Raw genomic sequence first — 20,181 nt, 5'->3', positions numbered from 1 at the left:
TGTGATTGGACCTGTTCATGTTGAAAAGTCTGAGCTATATAGGAGTCCTAGTTAAATTCCATTTTGTACATCAACAAAATTATCATTTTTGCTTATATGTAGTTCCCTGCTTTTTCTTTTTTTCTAGTCATTCAATTTAATCCCACCGCGTAACACAGGTTATTTTCTGGTTCCACAATAATACATAGTCCTCCCCTACAGGAACCATAAGCTGCAACCATATAACCAGCTTTGAGTGATTCTACTAATGACAGAATCATCCTCTGGTTTATTACATCTTGTAAATATGTTTGATATATTTGCTACATATGCATGTTTAGTGCATAAAGGTATTGGTCAGGACTATATTTCTGGAATCTTGCTCCGGTGGTCTAGCATAACACCCAATCGATTAGCTCATATTGCCAAATTTAACCTTGTTGCACATATATGACATACATCAGGTTATCCCCCATAAGTAGGAACCATAAGTAGGAGTGCAAATGGGTCGGATCGGGTCGGGTTCTGAATTACCCCGACCCGATAGAACCCGACCCGATCCAATTTTTTGTTCAGGTCCTAATTTTGGACCCAAACCCAATCCGGTTGAAAATCAGATCGGGTCGGATCGGGTTCAGATCCAATTTTTTGTGCTTTTGGGAAAAAATTTGAGCAAATCTAATTTGGCCATATCATAATTATGAGGTGCTGGGTGACCCATGACTTGAAAGACTTGCAATTGACCTTCAGTCAGAACAGATGACCCATGACTTACTAACTAAGTCGGTCTACAAGCCAAATTTCATATCACACTATTTTTTATCTATATGACTGGTTGGACGGAACTTGGCGTCTCCCAGCTCCCCAGTCCCCTCACACGAGGACCAAAAAAACCCCAGACCTTCTTCCAAAATCCAATTCCATTGCAGAAAACAGGCACATGACCCAAATTCAGTTCAGTGTTCCCTCCCTTTCTCCCTTCAAAAGTTAAAAGAAACAAAAACCAAAAAACAGAAGGAAAAAAAAAAAAGCCAGATACCAAGACACCAGAGGTATCAACGGTGCAATAGATCAAGAGAGTATCCTGACACCAGAGGTATCAACGGTGCAATAGATCGAGAGAGTATCCTGACGGGCTGAGGTTCTTTGGATTCTGTGAACCTATGCTTGTTGCTATCCTTCCACGCTTGAACCCTATTCCCCTTAGACCTTAGGGCTTTTCCTCTCTCTCTCTCTCTCTCTCTCTCTCTCTCTCTCTCTCTCTAGGTCCATTCGGATCGGGTTGGATCCGTTTGATAAACCCAGATCCGATCTAAAAAATGATTCAGATCCAATTTTAGAACCCGACCCAGACCCGCAGATCCTAAAATTCGGGTCAGGTCAGGTCGGATCGGGTCACGGTCGACCCGACCCATTTGCAGCCTTACCCATAAGAGGAAAAACATATAAGATCTACCATTAGGCTTATCCTCCCAGAGAGCAAAACTTGGCGTGCCACCAAGCAAAAATAGTACAGTAATCTTCATTAGTCTGGATGTGCCAAGTAATTGTATATTTACACAAGGAAACTACAAATTGCTGGACTATGTAGAGCATGATTGCTACTAAAATACATTTGGCAAATCCACAGCTAGCCAGTAAGTGGTGGTGAGAAGAAAATTAGAGCTTATATAAGCTGAAATCAGTTGGGGCAAACAATGTGATTTGATATCAGAAGAAAACCAATGAAAGCCCAAGGCATGAGAAATGAGTTCAGGTATTAGCACTTTAGCTTGTTCAATCAGCCATGCAATAAATAATTTTCAGCATTCACTCATAATATCTTATTCTGTTAGCAATAATTTGCAGTCGGATCCTAATATTCTAGGGTATGACTTAGGGCACAGCAGTTAAAGATGCTTGTACCTTCTCACTGGAGTATGATAAATCAACCATATCCCCTTGCAAATATTTCTCATACGCGGTTAGATCGAAGTGACCATGACCACACATAGCCATCAGAATAACTTTTCTTTCTCCCGTCTCTTTGCAATGTAATGCTTCCCTAATTGTGGCTGCTATAGCATGAGTTGGTTCTGGAGCTGGAATCAGACCCTCTGTACGGGCAAATTGTAAAGCAGCTGTAATCAAAAAATAATAATTTCAGAACCACTCTGTTTATAAAATCCTTGCTTAGTATCCGCCTATCTTTTTAGCAACCTATTAAGTAGAGAAAAGTGAGTGTAACAAAATAGGTTGTTCATCCTTTTGACTTATAATAACCACATGATACAAGTATATGCATGTACTTCTAATGTGTTAAAAAAGGAATAATATTTCAAGAAAGAAGCAAGAGAAAGCCGCAAAACTGAAGCCTAGACTGACCGGTTACCAAGTATTGACGCATTAATTTACCCTGACCTTCTTTGTGGATGGAAGAAGCATGAAGTGCAGAGTATGGTGAAGTCCAAGAACCTGCTGGTTTTTTTTCTTGGAATTTCTTATATAAAAAGAGCATAATATCTACAACTGATAAAATTTACTGGAAACCACAGCTTACTTGAGGTCAATATTTAACCAAATGGGACATCTTCATTTTTTTTCAGTAAAATTCCAGCATGATGTGTATAGAATCATACACATTTGCTCCAAAGCCACAGATGCTTGCGAACAAACTAACCATGAGTAGGTATAATACATTACTTGCCAAGACATGCATATTATTGAAGCATGTCTAGTTCATCAATCACAAGATATTATATTTAATGTGTTTTGAAGCCCGGTCATGTAACGTAGAGATATAGTGCCACAGATCCCAACCAATATTATGGACACTTCAATTTCATGATTTATAGCCTGTTGACACTCCTGGGAATTTGGAAAAGATACTACAATTCTTGACTTCTCAAAGAGTATCCTATTTATTTCAGCCAAAAGTGTTGATACATGGTATGGTTTTCCAAAGTGCCCTGTCAAAGAACACTTATATAAAATTATGGTATTTCAATCCCATGAAATTTCAAGTGGCAGACAACGCATATTGAAGCATCAGACAGTTGTATATCTACTAAAAGCAACCATGCAGTAACTAATAGATGAATCAAAGGGAAAGGAGGAAACCAAGCTGGCATAAGAACCAAAGAATGAATGGATATAAAGTCACCAAGGCACCATGAGCACAAGCTAAACTGAAATAATGTTTCAGGAATGTATAAACATGAAGCTCAAGGATAATGTTGCAAAGTCATTAACATGTAAGACCTCCAGAAAGTTGAGATGGAACCAAAAAAATAAAAAAAGTCATGCACCCAAACCATAAAGCAGCATTAAAGATGCTAACGAAGCTTTTCAATTTTACCAAATGCTGTTGGTGGCTGGATTATTAAAGATGTCTCTCAATCTACATTAATAGTCCTAGAGCCCTTTGGAGAAAAATTGTAGTCAATATAAATCTTCTCATGAGGGCATGATCCAATATATACACCACTATAACTCATACTCCAATGAACTTAGAGGTAGCACTTGAAATGCATGTGGATGGTGTACATATGCATACATGTACATACTGAATATATCAGAAAAAATATGTGGAGGGCAACTGAATATGCATATTTGTGTTGTATATACAGTATAATATTTTATATCACTACATCCAACATTTATAACACTTCTTTTTCATGAAGTGCAGCTAAGTATATTTAACAATCAATGGTGATTATTTCATGTGATTTTTGACAGTTGTCAATGTTGTAAGTTCAATTACCATTACTACGCAAAATCTCCTTTCTTTCTTTCTGTTTTAAATAGCTTTTCTTGCAATTTTCAAGCATGTCCTTATCACTAAAGAAGTCAATAGCTGAAATCTGTCACCTTGAAAGCATTCAGTCTGAGGTATCACAACAGCTTCCATAAAACCCAGTTGATAAACATGTGAAATTAGTGGAGCCATTCCATGGTAGCGCAGGCCACCTGCAACATTAATGACCAAATCAATAAGCCAAAATCCAAAAAAAAAAAAGAGAGAGTGAAATCAAATTCCAAACTCGAGAATTTTTGCCTGCATGAATTGGGTCAGGAACAAAGTCATGCCTAAGGGTGTGCATCTTCAACAATGGTGTCATCCCTGCCGTGTCACCATAATCATAGGTGTAAATGCCTTTGGTAAGTGAAGGGCATGCTGCAGGCTCCACAGCTCTTATAATTGGATTTATCTTTCCATTTAACTTTTCTCGAATGAATGGAAATGCCAAACCCGCAAAATTAGACCCACCACCAGTGCAGCCAATGATCATGTCTGGTGTCTCACCTACTGCTTCCATCTGTTTTAGACACTCCTCACCAATGATAGTTTGGTGTAGCAGGACATGATTCAAAACACTTCCCAAACAATATTTGGTGTCAGCATGTGTAGCTGCAACCTCTACAGCTTCTGAGATTGCTATACCCAAACTACCAGGGCTTGAAGGATCTGTCTCGAGGATTTTCCTTCCTGCATCAGTTACACCAGATGGTGATGGGTGCACTTTGGCTCCCCAAGTTTGCATCATCAGTTTCCTATAAGGTTTTTGATCATAGGATACACGGACCTGCCAGACCTGGATAATGAATCAACTAAGCTAGTTAGTTGCATGAATAAAAACTTCCTTAGCAACAACTTAATATACCTGCCTCACAGTTGAGTCCAAATAGACTGCATGCAAAGGCCAAAGAACTGCCCCATTGGCCAGCACCAGTTTCAGTTACAACATTTTTCACTCCTTGTTGAGCATTATACCAGACTTGTGGGAGTGCAGTATTGGGTTTGTGTGAACCAGCTGGGCTAGTGCCCTCATACTTGTAGTAGATTCTTGCTGGGGTGTCGATCAGCTTCTCCAGTCTCCTAGCTCTATTGATCAATAAGAAATATAAGTTCCATTTTCTTGTTTAAATGGTCACAGAATATATGACGATGTCACAAGACAAACCTAATCAGAGGCGTCGGTCGCCAGAGCTTATAGACATCAATAACTTCATCTGGGATATCAATGAACCTGTCATTACTCACCTCTTGCTTAATCAACTCATCTGGGAAAAGGGGCGACAAGTCTTCAAATTTTAGTGGCTTGTGCGTCTTTGGATGCAGAGCTGGAGGAGGTTTCAGTGGGAGGTCAGCAACAAGATTATACCATCGGTTAGGGATTTCTACTATGTTTAGATCCTTGGAACTTGCTCTGACTCTTATTTGGCAACTGGATGAGTGCCTCTTATACACTGCAAGCTTTAACTTTTGTGTGAAACCATGTGATGGCTCCTCAATATCTATGAGCACAAACAGAAAATGATCTATATTTATGTTCTGTCCGTGAAGTAGGATGAGCTTGTACATATATATAGATATATATCCAAATATCTCAAAGATAAACACTAGAACAGTTCAGTGAAAAATTATGTAGGCAAATATAGTAGAAGCAGCATACTTAAACAAGCTAGATACAATGTCTTCCCAAGGAACAGAGGCATAACAATCAGGAATCAAAAGATTCATCTGAAGTATAGGAAAAAGCTTTCCTCATTTTTATTTCTGCGTCACAGTAGAGATTCTGGTAAATAATGGCTCATGTTACTCAAACTAGTAATTTTACAATGCTTGCTCAACATCCAACCCAAGAGGAATGAACTTCTTGAGATAGTATGATCTTATCGGGGGCTGTCCAAGTCCAAGTTTTGCAATTATGTAGTTTGAGTCTGCATTCTTTCTCTTCTCTTTGTTTGTATGGGGACTGCTATAAGGCAGCTGGTATTCGATCATGCTTCAATGGTAACCATTACGGTTGTTTACCTACTTAATATGCAAAATAAAAAGGTTGTTGAATCTCACTATCTTCAATATTTAGCTACATTGTTTATACAAAGGCTTTCATCTCGTTGAACTTGCTAAAGCATGCCATGAGATTCTGCATATTTACTTAGTCAACAGTTTTTTCTCTAAAGCCGGATAGCAACCCTTCATTCTGCTTACACCTACACATTGCTCATCCGATCATCAGTGTCTAAAGCTTTTGTGGCCAAGCCAGTTTCAGCTAGATGTTAGTCAGAAGCATTTGCCAAGAATGAATATGTTCCTTTTACCCTGAAACTAAATATCAGGTCGCAAGGCCAGAGATAACAGATTTTATATGGTCCCGATTTTAGCTGAAACGGAGTGTTTTAAGTAACTCTATTAGCTTCAATGGAAACTACTAGAGCGCGTCTGAGAAGGAAAACCTGGTTCAACTTTCCATTTTGATTGACGTTTCAAAATCTAGAACGTTTTGACTGAAACATTTCAGTTTCAGCTGAAATTTTCAACTATGTGCATTAGACAGCGCCACGGACACCAAGAACCACCTTAATCATTTCTTTACATCCGTTTCTCTTGGATTCATATACTCACCTTAATTCTTAGACAGCAACTTCTGTGGAACTTCATCTTTTTGACGTGATTAGTGAGTTTTAAACAGTCAAGTAGTGGAAAGTTCCAAAAGATGAATTTAAATGGGCTGCATTCCACAAATGCGATTGCTCCATGGATTGGTCACCTATCTGCAAATAGGATCACATTATATTTGCAGCATATGACTTCTTACTTGCCCAATGAACCAAGAAAACTAGTCCATGATGACATGATACAACCACAAAGCTAACTGTTGCTGGAAATTGGACCCGGGGGCGATCGTCCGTCGAGGAGGGGGAGCTGTCGGCGAACACGAGGGAGTGGTGATCCGTCGGCGGGCGGCGTCCTCCGTCTGGGTGCCTGCAGAAAAGCCGGTGGCCGGGTTTTCCGGCGCCGGCCCTCCGATGCTTAAGTCAGAGGGGGCAAAATAGTGTTCAAAGAAAATGGGAGCAGTAGTGTCTTTTCTCTCTCTCTCTGTTTCCCCCCCCCCCCCTTGAGAAGCATGGTTCCCTTTTATAGGGGGGTTTACCTGCGATGTGACCGGGCAAGGCCGTCGTACAGCTCGGCACGTTGCTTGATCTGGTGCACGGACAAGTAAATAATTATACTGATGTCGGAGGTAAGGTCGTCGTACGACCTGAGCCGTCACGCGATCGGGTGAATCATTGCATTGATGTCGGCGGTGAGGCTGGGGTCAGACTTATCATGGCTGACAGGACTCTGCCGAGCTGATTTGCTGTGGAGAACTGAGGATCCGTAGATGAAAGGAGCCACGCGCATTAATTGTTGCGTAGGCCGGAGATTCACATTAATTGTTGCGTAGGCCGGAGATTCACATTAATTGTTGCGTGAACTGGGGATTTGCCGGGATCATGTGTAATAAATGCTAGGGCAGTGGCAGGATATGGCCCTTGGCCGGACCTCGGAGAGGTACGGCCGCGGCAGGTGGTCGACAAAGACAAGCCTTTGAGGTCGGAAGCCCTATAGGTCGGATGATCCGGGATCGGACGTTCTGGGGTCGGGCGCCGACCTCAGTCGTCCGGGGTCGTCGACTGTGTAGTCTTCCGGTGGCAGGGTTATTGTATTACTGGGGGAAAACCGTATTCCCCCAACACTACCCTCCGACTTCCGAGTTCGAGCTGCAGGCTCGGACGTGGAAAGTAGAAGTTGTTATCGTGGTTATCGAGGCCGAAGGGGATCACGCCCGCACCCCTAAAGCTTCTGTAACGAAGTCCGTGCCTTTTGAACCTTCGAGGTCGCTTCATGTGGTGGATTTATGATGAGGTCCGCGCCCTTAGGCATTTCGAGGTAGTTATGGCGTGGGCTGCGCCCTTTGGCCCGTCGAGATCGCTTTATACAGCGGACTTATGACGGGGTCTGCACCCTTACGTATCTCGAAGCAGCCATGATGATGATTACGCCCTTTAGATCTCCGAGATCGCTTTGTACGGCGAGCTCATAACGAGGCTCCCTGGGCCCGATGAGGTGGCGCCTCGACCTTATAATCGAAGCCGCCTCCTTAAATAGGCACGCCGTTTCGCGCTTCGAAATGAGCACGTGGCATGATCTGAGGTCGGACGTTTCCGATTTCGTATTGGCGGAATAACGATATGGGAGGCTGGGGTTATCTCGGCGCTCCACGTGTCCCTGAGGCTTATTAAATGAAGGGAGCGGAGGTGATGTCCGCTCGTCTTTTAAGGTGATCCGGTTTAGTGGGCCTATGATGAGGCCGTGAGATCCGATGGGACGGGCCTCGGTTGCGTACCCGGGATATTGATCCGGAGTGAATGCGGTGCTTCGGGTTCCGAGGTTGACACCTGGCGCAATCTGGACGGGGGATGGAAACTAAGCCCGCCAATCCGGGCCGTCAGGGGGGTCTATATAAGCCCCTCGAGTCTGCCCTAATAATCCTATTTGGTCGCCCTTTGCTTTTGTCGTCCCTACCTCCATTCTCTCTCCCAACGATACTTTGCCGACGATCCCCGGAGCGGTTTCCGGCGACTCTTTCCGTAGGTTCTTGCCCCGTGTTATTTAGGGTTTCCCTTCTTCTCCTACCTACTCCTCTCATCTTTTAGTTTACTTCAATTTTCTGAAAAAATGGGTCTTGGTCCGGAGGAGGTAGGGTCAAGCTTATCGAGGGAGGAGCTGGAGTTAATCCGCTCCCGGTTCTTCTTCCAGCCCGGGTTTCGTCTCGAAACTGCAGGGCCGGAAGACAGGGTGACGCGGCCGCCCCCAGGTCGGATCGCGATTTACCGCGAGACGCTCTGGGCCGGCCTGCGGTTCCCTGTTCACGAGTTCGTGAACAACTTGCTGGTGGAGTATCAACTCGTCCCAGCACAGCTTGCTCCGAACTCGTGGAGAACTATCATCGGGTTCTTGTCCTTGTGCCTCGCGCACGGGATTCCGATCTCGGTGAGCATTTTTCGCCGGTGTTTTTTATTAAAGAAAAACCCGGCGGATGCAGAGTGGCTATACTTCGCCTTTCGGGGCGGTATGTCGCTCTTCCAGAGCGCCCCTTCCTCTATTCATGAGTGGAAGGGGAAATTTTTCTTTCTTGCATCCGAGGTGCCGTGGGGGTTCAACCCGAGGTGGGGGCATCCTCGGTTGAAGACTCTCAACAGGCTCTCCGATCCCTCGAGGAGGGAGCTGAGGGTCTTGGACTCCCTACGGGCCCTCGGAAAAGGATTCAACCTAACCGAGCTCCTACGGAAGGGCGCCTTGGCGAGCGTGGGCTTGAGCTCGGCGTGCCCCGAGGGTAAGAATAGTTGTCTCGTCCTATTTTTATCTATTTCTTCTTTTCGCTAACACTGGTCTGACACTCGAAAAAATTTTTGGTTTCAGACATCCCCCACATGCCGACTAGCAGCACATCCCTCTTTTCTCGGCTGAAGAGGCGGGAGGCCGAGGCCGGCGGGGCCATCCCTCAGCCCCGGAAGAAGTCGAAGTCGGCCGCTGCTTCCACCTCGGCCGGGACGGGAGGCCCGGAGGCGGGGGTCTCTGCGGGCGCCCGAAGGCGGGCGCCAGATACCGGCGATGCGGGCTCGGCACCCCCACTCCGTCCTACCCCTGTCGCCCAGCGGGGAGGACCGATGGTGATCCGACTGCGGCCTTCAGAGCCCGGGCCGAGCAGGGGCCCCGAGGTCCCCAGCTCGGGCGAGCCGATCTCCCCGAGGGATCAGGCGGGGAGGTCAGCCGAGCCGGGGTCCCCAATCCTTGAGGGGAGCTCGGCCTTCCACGATGCCGATACCGCGCGCGCGGTATGTCGGCACGCCATGCTTCCAGCGGACCGGGCCGAGTTCCGGAGGGCGTCGCTGGAAGAGATCGTCGACAGTACCTACTGTAATACTGTTCGGGTGAGCTATTGTCTTAACCTCTCATTGCTACTAACTTATGCATACACTGCCTGCTTTTTACTTATAGTTACTTTCTTCTTCTTTTTTCCTCTTTTGCAGCGTATCCATGAAGTCGACTCCCTAGTGTTTATTGCCCAAAGTTGTCAGGCGGAGACTCGACGACTCAGCCGGCAGTTGGAGCCGGCCAAGAAGAGGGTCGCTGAGCTGGAGGCCGCGCTGGCCGAAGCCGAAGCGCGAAGGGAAGCCACCGAGGCCGGGAGACTCGCCATGGTCGAGGTGCTCGAAGAGGAGAGGGCCGCCCATTCGTTGACGAAATCGGCCCTGCGTGCCTCGGAGGCGCACCTGGGGGAGGCCCAGTCCGAGGTCGCGGGTCTGAAGTACGAGGCTGGAGTCTTCCGCCTCAAGATCGAGCAGCTCGAGGCCCGGGAGAAGAGGGCGCTCGAGCAGGCCGAGAACGCCGTCGAACTCTTCAAGGAGTCAGAAGAGTTCCGCGATATGTTAGAGGAGACTGTGGACGGGTTCCTCCGGAGCTTTGACAACTTCCGGAAGCAGATGGCCCGGATATGCCCCCAGTTCGACCTCTCGACGGTCCGTCCGAGGATGAGGTTCGGGTACGGCTCCGACGACGACGACGACGATATCCCCGCTGCCCTCATGTCCGAGGAGGACCTTGCTGAGGTCGAAGCCGTGGCAGCTGAACCGGCGAGGGCGGAGGCCATACCTCGTGAAACCAGCGAGGTTGTTCCCGCGGCGCCAGCCGAGGCCCCCGCTGCAGACCCTGAGCCCGCGCCCGCTGCAGACCCTGAGCCCGCGCCTACTGAAGACCCGCAGGTCATTCCTGTAGACGACGAGGGCGATGCTAATGAAGCCGCCGCCTCTTAGGACTTCGGTTTTTTCTATGATCATTGTAAACGAGGTCGGCCTACAACTTTGTAAAAGGCCGGCCTCTAGTTTTGTACTTAGCCTTTTGGCGTTTCATCAATGAAAGCTTTTTCTTTCACTTCTACATTTATTCTTCTTCTCTGTCTTTTTCACTCGCAAACGAGGTCGGTACTTCTGCCGACTCTCGACTTCGTATCCGAGCCTTCGGATAATATTAATAAAGACATGTTCTTTGGCTATGTCTTACCTTTCTTCTGGTGTGTATAAGTGTCCGAACTCTGATTACGCTAGCTAGGGGGGGCTCCGAGCTTAGACTTTAGGAAATTTCACCAAGTCTTGTAGCTCGGATTCGTAGGTCGCAGAGGTTGCCAAGTTTGGCTTTTAGGTTCTCATGGCTCCGGGTTCGGGCTTCGGGCCCCCAAGTGGGGCCACGCTAGACCTACATAGGTCGCTACCGAGGTGCTCGGCCAAGCTTTTGAGCCTGGCTCTTGGGGCGCAGGCCCGTAAGAAAGTTGTCCCCCAAAGGGGAGCTTAGGCCAATAGTCACGTCGTCGCCAGGTTTTTCATAGTCATTGCCCTCGGACTCTGCCGAGATTCAGGTGAGCGGGATTGGGGCCTGTAAGGAACACCTCGGCCTTTGAGGTTATCTTCACAGGTTGACATCGGAGTCTGGGCATGGGGGCTGAATTTGGCCCTTGCCCATAAGGGTTTATATGAGTTGTGGTGGAGATCGTCGGTAGACGAAGCATGCACAAGGTCAACGGGAGATTAATCTTACACCGACTTGTAGAAGCAATCCGACCTTGGCCAGATTAAGGTCCCGATTTCAATCGGGGTTTCACTGTCAATACGTAGATAAATATAACAAGGCGAGCATCAAATAGGATGTACCTTTTGTGTCTCCAAAATTGCGCCCCTCGTATCAGAGTAGGTGGCCTTATTTCCTCGCCAACTTCCGGAGTCATTCTTTGACTTTTGAGGAGCTCGGGCTTCTCATGAGCCCTATGGCGCCCGCCGAGGTTGAGGGGGTTTGGAGATGCTCCATCAATCTGCGACTCTTCCCGAGGTCGAGGGAGTTTGGGACCCTACGGTCGAACCTCGGGGCATCCGATCTTAGTCAGGAGGTCGTGCGCCAGGTCGATGGGTCTGGGAACGTGCTATCGACCTGCGACGCTTCCCGAGGTCGAGGGAGTTTGGGACTCTACGGTCGACCCTCGGGGCATCTCGACCTTAGTCGAGGGATCGTGCGCCAGGTCGGTGGGTCTGGGAACGCGCTACCGACCTGCGACGTTTTCCGAGGTCGAGGGAGTTTGGGACTCTACGGTCGACCCTCGGGGCATCTCGACCTTAGTCGAGGGATCGTGCGCCAGGTCGGTGGGTCTGGGAACGCGCTACCGACCTGCGACGCTTCCCGAGGTCGAGGAAGTTTGGGACTCTACGGTCGACCCTCGGGGCATCTCGACCTTAGTCGAGGGATCGTGCGCCAGGTCGGTGGGTCTGGAAACGCGCTACCGACCTGCGACGCTTCCCGAGGTCGAGGGAGTTTGGGACTCTACGGTCGACCCTCGGGGCATATCGACCTTAGTCGAGGGATCGTGTGCCAGGTCGGTGGGTCTGGGAACGCGCTACCGACCTGCGACGCTTTCCGAGGTCGAGGGAGTTTGGGACTCTACGGTCGACCCTCGGGGCATCCCGACCTTAGTCGAGGGATCGTGCGCCAGGTCGATGCTCCGCTGTCCTGCAATACTTCCCGAGGTCAAGGAAGTTTGGAACTCTACGGTCGAGCCTCGAGGCATCCCGACCTTGGCCGAGGAATCTGAGGATCACAAACGACCCAAGGTTAGAAGAGATAACTGTAATTATTGGAATGGTCGGATCATATGTAAAAAGGAGACCGAATCCGTGTTTTTGGTTGTCTTGAACCCTTAGGGGTCTCATTGGTAGTACATTCGTAGATTCTCGGAATTCCAGCTTCGCGGAATGGGGGTCCCTTCGAGAGATTTCAGCTTGTATGCTCCGGGTCGTTGTACTCGGGCGATTTGATACGGCCCTTCCCAATTCGGGGCGAGCTTTCCCTGCTCAGTTGGCTGAGAGCCCTCGGCCCTCCTGAGGACGAGGTCCCCTACTTTGAAGAGCTTGGGCTTGACCCGAGAGTTGTAGTATTGAGCCGTTTTTTGTTGGTATCTTGCCATACGGACCCGGGCGACCTCTCGTGTCTCTTCGACGAGATCCAGGTTGTTTCTGAGCCGAGAAGAGTTGGAGTCAGGATCATAATGCTCCACTCTTGGGGAAGGGAGGCCGATTTCCAGTGGGATGACAGCCTCCGTGCCGTATGCCAGGTTGAAGGGGGTCTCGCCGGTGGGCAATCGGAACGTAGTCCGATAAGCCCAGAGGACGTTGTACAGGTCCTCAACCCATTGTCCTTTGGATCGGTCAAGCATGGCCTTGAGTCCCTGCAAAATAGTACGATTTGTTACCTCAGTTTCTCCGTTTGTCTGGGGATGGGCGACCGAGGTGAAGCGGTGGTCGATGCCGAGCTCAGAGCAAAATTCTCTGAAGTGGACGTTGTCGAACTGCCGGCCATTGTCGGATATAAGGATACGGGGGAGTCCGAATCTACAGATAATGGACTTCCACACGAAGTTCCGCATCTTATGCTCGGTGATCCGAGCCACAGGTTTAGCTTCGACCCACTTGGTGAAGTAGTCGATGGAGACGACCAGAAATTTTCTTTGTCCGGTTGCCAGAGGGAAGGGTCCCAGAATGTCGATTCCCCACTGGGCAAACGGCCAGGGGGCGGTGATTGAGGTCAGCAGGGCCGAAGGTCGGCGTTGGATGTTGGCGTTCCGCTGGCACCGGTCGCACCTCCGAACGAAGTCCGTCGCATCCTTCTGGAGGGTGGGCCAGTAATATCCTTGTCGCAGGATCTTATGGGCTAACGCCCGACCTCCCAGGTGATTTCCGCAAATTCCTTCATGGACTTCTCGGAGGGCATAGTCCGCCTCAGAGGGGCGGAGACATCTGAGGAGGGGAGAAGTGAATGATCGACGATAAAGCCTATTTTCGTATAGGACATACCGTGGAGCTTGACGCCTGATCTGGCGAGCCTCAATCTCATCTTGAGGGAGGGTTCCGTCCCGGAGATAACGGACGAGCCCGTCGATCCAGCTCGGCTCGAAGTCGATGCACATGGTGGGTTCGGGTTCCTCCGTGCTGGGTGTCCGAAGATATTCGAGCGTCGTCTCCTTAGAAAGCTCGCTCATGCGGGAGGTCGCTAGCTTGGATAACAGGTCCGCCTGAGATTCTCCGCTCTGGGAATGTGCTGGATGTTGAAAGAGCCTAGGGCGGACGTAAGTTCCCGCACTTTTTGAAGATACTTTTGCATTGATGGCTCTTTCGCTTCAAAGTCCCCCTGGACTTGGCTCACTATCAGCTGGGAATCGCTGAAGGCCTTCAAATCTTCCACTTTCAGTTCTTTCGCCAATTTAAGCCCAGCAATAAGCGCCTCGTACTCCGCCTCGTTGTTTGAGGCCGGGAACTCGAGGCGGAAGGCTTGCTCAGCCACCACTCCGTCTGGGCTGGTGAGGATTAATCCAGCCCCGCTACCCCCCGAAGCTGAAGACCCGTCCGAATATAGAACCCACGGTTGCTTCGGGGTTCCGTCCATAGGCGCAGATGGTGGCTCAGGGTCGTCCGGCAAGGTACATTCCACAAGAAAGTCGGCGAGAACTTGAGCTTTGATGGCCGGCCTGGGCCGATATTCGAGGTCGAATTCCCCGAGCTCTACCGCCCACTTGGCGATCCTCCCTGCACGATCCGACCTCTGCAATAATTGCTTCATAGGCTGGTCGGTCAGTATGACTATTGTATGTGCTTGAAAATAAGGGCGGAGTCTCCGAGCCGAGATGATAAGGGCAAAAATTGTCTTCTCAAGTTTAGAATATCGGGTCTCAGGATCCCTGAGGACCCGGCTGATGTAGTAGACTGGCTTTTGGAGCTTGTCCTCTTCCCGGACCAGGACTGAGCTTACTGCGGTCGGGGAAACGGCCAAGTATAAGTAGAGGACCTCGCCCCGCTGAGGCTTGGTGAGCAGCGGGGGAGAGGCCAGAAGGCGTCTGAGCTCTTCAAAGGCCCGCTGGCATTCTTCTGACCACAGAAAGTCCTTTGGCCGCTTAAGGATCTTGAAGAAGGGGAGACAGCGCTCGGCCGATCGGGAGACGAACCTCCCCAAGGCGGCGACCCGTCCAGTGAGTCGCTGCACCTCTTTGACTATCTTTGGGGGCGTCATCTCCTGCAGCGCCCGGATTTTCTCGGGGTTGGCTTCAACTCCACGCTAGGTCACTATGAAGCCCAGGAATTTGCCAGAGGTGACTCCGAAGGCGCATTTTGCTGGGTTGAGTTTCATTTGGTACCTCCTGAGCTTGGAGAATGTTTCGTTGAGATCGGCCATATGGTGCTCCGCCACTTGGCTTTTCACCAGCATGTCGTCCACGTAGACCTCCATATTTCGGCCGATCTGGTCCTCAAATATTTGGCTGACCAGCCTCTGATACGTGGCTCCAGCATTCTTCAAACCGAAAGGCATCACCTTGTAGCAATAGGTGCCCTTGTCGGTGATGAAGGCCGTCTTCTTCTCGTCTTCCGGCGCCATCCGGATCTGATTGTATCCGGATAAGGCGTCCATGAATGTCAGCAGTTGATGTCCTGAGGTAGAATCCATGAGCTGGTCGATACTTGGGAGGGGGAAGCTATCCTTCGGGCAGGCCTTGTTCAGGTCAGTGTAGTCCACGCACATGCGCCATTTCCCATTGGCCTTCTTTACAAGGACTATGTTGGCGAGCCAATCTGGGTAGGAGACCTCCCGGATGAAGCCGGCTTTGAGGAGTTTGTCTACCTCCTCGGCTGCGGCCCGTTGTCGTTCCGGGGCGGAGCCCCTCTTTTTCTGCTTCACAGGTCGGCTGGTTGGCTTCACCTGGAGTCGATGGACTATGACCTCAGGGTCAATTCCTGGTACGTCAGCGGGCGACCAGGCGAAGACATCAGCATTGTCCCGCAGGAAGCTGATGAGGTGACCCCTCTCGCGGACGCCAAGGCCGGAGCCGACCTGCACAGTTAGCTCGGAAAAATTTTTTCGTAGGAGAACTTGAACAAGCAGCTCACCAGGCTCTACTTGCTTCTTCCAGGGATTATTCCTTGCGTCCAGGGTTTCTATGGGTAACGAGGGACCCGTTGCCTAAGCCGGCGCCTCGTTTGGCTGCTTCACTCTGTGAGCCGCCATGTAGCACTGCTTGGCGACCAGCTGATCCCCGCGGGCTTCGCCTACTCCTCGGTTGGTGGGGAATCGCATGAGTAGATGTCGGGTCGAGACCACAGCTCGGAGGGCATTTAGCCCTGGTCGCCCCAGGATGGCGTTGTAGGCCGAGGGTAGACGGACCACAAGGAAGTCCGTCCTCACAGTGCTTTCTCGAGGAGCGAGGCTGACCGTAACAAGAGAGCTGACCTCGCCCTCGACCGGGACCGAGTCTCCGGTAAACCCGACAAGTGGGGCATTAATTTTTCGGAGTTGTCCTTCTGGTGACCCCATTTTTTGGTAGGCATGATAGTACAAAACGTTGGCTGAACTTCCATTGTCAACTAGGACACGTTTTACATCGAATTTATTGACAATCATGGAGATGACCACAGCGTCATCGTGAGGGGTCTCAACCCCTTCCAAATCCTCGTCCCAGAACGAAATGACTTCAGCAGTACGCGGGCGCTTCGGGGAAATTCCTTGGGCTGGTCCTCCCGCCGAGGCTTCTCCGATTACATTGATGGTGCCGGCGATGGGCCTGTTGTCATCCGGATTCTCGGACGGTGCTGCGTTTTCCATTGGCCTCCTTTCTTCGCGTTGGTTCCGAACGAACCGATTGAGCACCCCACGGCGAATAAGCGCCTCGATCTTGTCTCGGAGCTGAATACAGTCCTCCGTGTCGTGTCCGCGGTCTCGGTGGAAGCGACAGTACTTCCTGGGATTGCGCGGGAATCCCGTATCCCGCATGGGAGGTGGAGGTCGGAAGAAATCCCGGCCTTCGATCTCCATCAAAATTTCGGCCCGGGGAGCGTTGACAGGGGTGTAATTTTCGTACCTCCCTGGGTGTGTCCGAGGCCGTGGTGGGGACCTTGGTCGTGGTGAGGTCCTCCGTCGAGGTTGTCCCCGCTGCCGAGGCGGGCTTCTCAGTTGGGGGAGATTCTTCTCTCGGCGAGGGGATCGGCTTCTTTGGCGGCCGCGCTCCTCGCGGCGTTTCTTCTGCTTTCTTGAGGCGGGCTCGATTGCGCCTCGCCTAGAGGCGATTGCCTCTTCGGCCTTAGCGTACTTCCGAGCTCGGGCCAGCATCTCGGTGAAGTCGGCCGGGAAGCTCTTCTCGATAGAGAAAAGGAATCGATAAGAGCGGGCCCCAGTCTTTAAAGCCGACATGGCTATGGACTGGTCCAGCTCGCGGACTTCCCATGTGGCGGCGGTAAAGCGGTCCAGATACTCCTTCAGGGACTCTCCCTCCTTCTGCTTGACATCCAGGAGGAAATCTGACGTCCGCCGTTGGCGTCGGCTGGCGGCAAAATTGGTGGCAAATTGTCTGCCAAGTTGCTCGAAGGAAGATACCGTGCTCGGCTTTAGCCCAGAAAACCAGAGTCGGGCTGTCCCTCGAAGAGTCGCCGGGAAGGCCTTACAAAGCACAGCCTCCGAGGATCCTTGTAGGGCCATAAGAGCTCGGTAGCTCTCCAAGTGATCGAGGGGGTCGGTGACTCCACTGTAGGGCTCCACTTGAGGCATTTTGAACCTCAAGGGGACCGGCTCATCCTCGATCTGGCGGGAGAAGGGGGATTTGGTGGTGAACTCAAAATCCCCCTCCTGTCTTGCCTTCTTGCTGTGGAGCGCTTCAATCTGGCGCTCCAAGTGCTCGACTTTCCTGTCGAGCTCCCCAACCAGAGGAACCGTCACCGTGGTTTGCTCCGGCTCACGGTGGTCTGGGGCAGATTCGGCTTCAGAGGGTTGGGGTCTTCCGTTGGGACCTTCCCCAGGCAGCTCTCTCCGGGGGGAGGTCCGCCCTTCATTGTTGGCCCTTGAAGAGCCATGAAGATTCTGGCCCTGGGGGACCGGACCGTTGGGAGGGGACTCCGGCAAGATCTGGGCCTGCGGGGGGAGCGTTGGTAAGGCCTCCTCACGCCGCAGGCCTTGGACGGCAGCCGCCAGGGCCTGGACTTGCTGCACCAGGGCATTGAATTGCTCCGGCTGGACCTGAGGAACCGGGTCAGCCGGAGCAGGTGAATTTTGGACGGAATGTCCAGGACTCTCCGGGGGACGCCGGGAGATGTTGGAGGCTCCCTTACTTCTCAACTTCATGATCGCAACTCGGGCCCTTCCTCTAGCGCCAACTGTTGCTGGAAATTGGACCCGGGGGCGATCGTCCGTCGAGGAGGGGGAGCTGTCGGCGAACACGAGGGAGTGGTGATCCGTCGGCGGGCGGCGTCCTCCGTCTGGGTGCCTGCAGAAAAGCCGGTGGCCGGATTTTCCGGCGCCGGCCCTCCGATGCTTAAGTCAGAGGGGGCAAAATAGTGTTCAAAGAAAATGGGAGCAGTAGTGTCTTTTCTCTCTCTCTCTGTTTCCCCCCCCCCCTTGAGAAGCATGGTTCCCTTTTATAGGGGGGTTTACCTGCGATGTGACCGGGCAAGGCCGTCGTACAGCTCAGCACGTTGCTTGATCTGGTGCACGGACAAGTAAATAATTATACTGATGTCGGAGGTAAGGCCGTCGTACGACCTGAGCCGTCACGCGATCGGGTGAATCATTGCATTGATGTCGGCGGTGAGGCTGGGGTCAGACTTATCATGGCTGACAGGACTCTGCCGAGCTGATTTGCCGTGGAGAACTGAGGATCCGTAGATGAAAGGAGCCACGCGCATTAATTGTTGCGTAGGCCGGAGATTCACATTAATTGTTGCGTAGGCCGGAGATTCACATTAATTGTTGCGTGAACTGGGGATTTGCCGGGATCATGTGTAATAAATGCTGAAGCAGTGGCAGGATATGGCCCTTGGCCGGACCTCGGAGAGGTACGGCCGCGGCAGGTGGTCGACAAAGACAAGCCTTTGAGGTCGGAAGCCCTATAGGTCGGATGATCCGGGATCAGACGTTCTGGGGTCGGGCGCCGACCTCAGTCGTCCGGGGTCGTCGACTGTGTAGTCTTCCGGTGGCAGGGTTATTGTATTACTGGAGGAAAACCGTATTCCCCCAACACTAACCATCACAACCTTCTAGTTTTTTATTTTTATTTTCCAAGCCCACCTATATTGGGTTGGCATTACGGATCAAGGAGTTCTTTGTTACGGCTTACACCACCTTTTGACTGCGACGAAACCTAGAAGCTAGTGAAATAAGCAGGAAATATATCTAGAATGAACCAGAACCTCGATTCGGTAAACTTAAATCAATGACTCTTTTGTTCATGGCCATGGCTTGAACTTATTTTGCGTCTTATAGCCAGCCAGAAAGGAAGACGAGTTTACACTGTTTACAATTCTGCTAATCCCGTCAGAAAGCATAGAGAGAGAAGGGGGGGGATGGGGTACCAGAAAGCGGTCTCAGAAGATAGCCGGCAGCAGGAGAAGCAGGTCGGAGGGCCGTCGCCATGAGACCTCCCTATGTGCTCTCTTTGTTTCTGGGGCAGTGCCAGATTTTAGGGCTTCCTTCGACCGTCCTCTTTTAATTTTTTTCCCATTCGCCCGTCGACTGGGATTTTCTTTTCTTTCTTTTCCGCAGCCTGTGTTTGAAAACTGACGCCGCTGAGAGGGACACTTTCTTCTTCTTCTTTTTTTCTTGCTGGAAATGGACGCACCATACAGTTCGAAAATAGATAAACCCAATAAAATTAAATAATAGTAAATTTCAAAGTATCCTCAACAACTCCCTCTCTCCAATCTACAGAGTATCTTCGGAGTGACAGAAAGACACCAGCATCTGGAGCCCCCCTCTAAGCTTCTACAGGATCAATTTTAATAAATGTATATATTAATAATAGTATAAAAAGTTGTATGGGTTTTATAATTAGATATTCGAATTTAAAGTAGTAGCAACAACAGGCGTCCAATTTTCGACAACTTGATTCCAAAAGTAGAGATAAGAGATGCATGATGTAGCCTCAGCTATGCATGCTATATTTTGAAAGCTGACGCCCTTTAGTTGAAAGACGACTCGGCTATAGTAGTTAGTTGGATACAGGGGTATGCGAAGAAGGTTCGGATCCATCTCTTGCTTTTGAATACCTGGAGATTATGTGAGGGAGGTCTGGATCCAGCCTAGTAGGAGGCTGCATTTTGTTTGGAATCTCGCTAATTGGATGGCCTTCTTTGTGGCGGACTACACAAGCGAGATATTCTGGCTTGGTGAGGCTCAGCTACCAAGAGCTTTGTGGGACATTTTTTTTTGGATTTTTTTTCACGCTAGGATGGTTTGAATACTGTTGTGGCAAAAAAATTAAAAATTAATAAAAAATTAATAAGCTGTCGGAACTGATAAAGATAGCAACCTTATAGACGATG

General features: G+C 50.1%; 1 protein-coding gene across 1 annotated transcript; it reads right to left on the bottom strand.

The window, feature by feature from the left end:
* Positions 1-1,624: 1,624 nt before the first annotated feature.
* On the bottom strand, positions 1,625-19,420 carry LOC120109432 (tryptophan synthase beta chain 2-like). The gene is made up of 6 exons (XM_039123193.1): positions 19,213-19,420; positions 4,923-5,256; positions 4,627-4,843; positions 4,016-4,553; positions 3,829-3,927; positions 1,625-2,099 (listed from the first exon to the last, which is right to left on the bottom strand). The coding sequence occupies exons 1-6, from the start codon at positions 19,271-19,273 to the stop codon at positions 1,855-1,857; spliced, it is 1,494 nt and encodes a 497-aa protein (XP_038979121.1). The 5' UTR covers positions 19,274-19,420; the 3' UTR covers positions 1,625-1,854.
* Positions 19,421-20,181: the final 761 nt, after the last annotated feature.

This window comes from Phoenix dactylifera, unplaced genomic scaffold (genome assembly GCF_009389715.1).
Source record: "Phoenix dactylifera cultivar Barhee BC4 unplaced genomic scaffold, palm_55x_up_171113_PBpolish2nd_filt_p 002179F, whole genome shotgun sequence".
NCBI classification, from domain to species: Eukaryota; Viridiplantae; Streptophyta; class Magnoliopsida; order Arecales; family Arecaceae; genus Phoenix; species Phoenix dactylifera.
The sequence above is the reverse complement of the archived record's forward strand: the minus strand, read 5'-3'. Positions and strand labels throughout refer to the sequence as shown.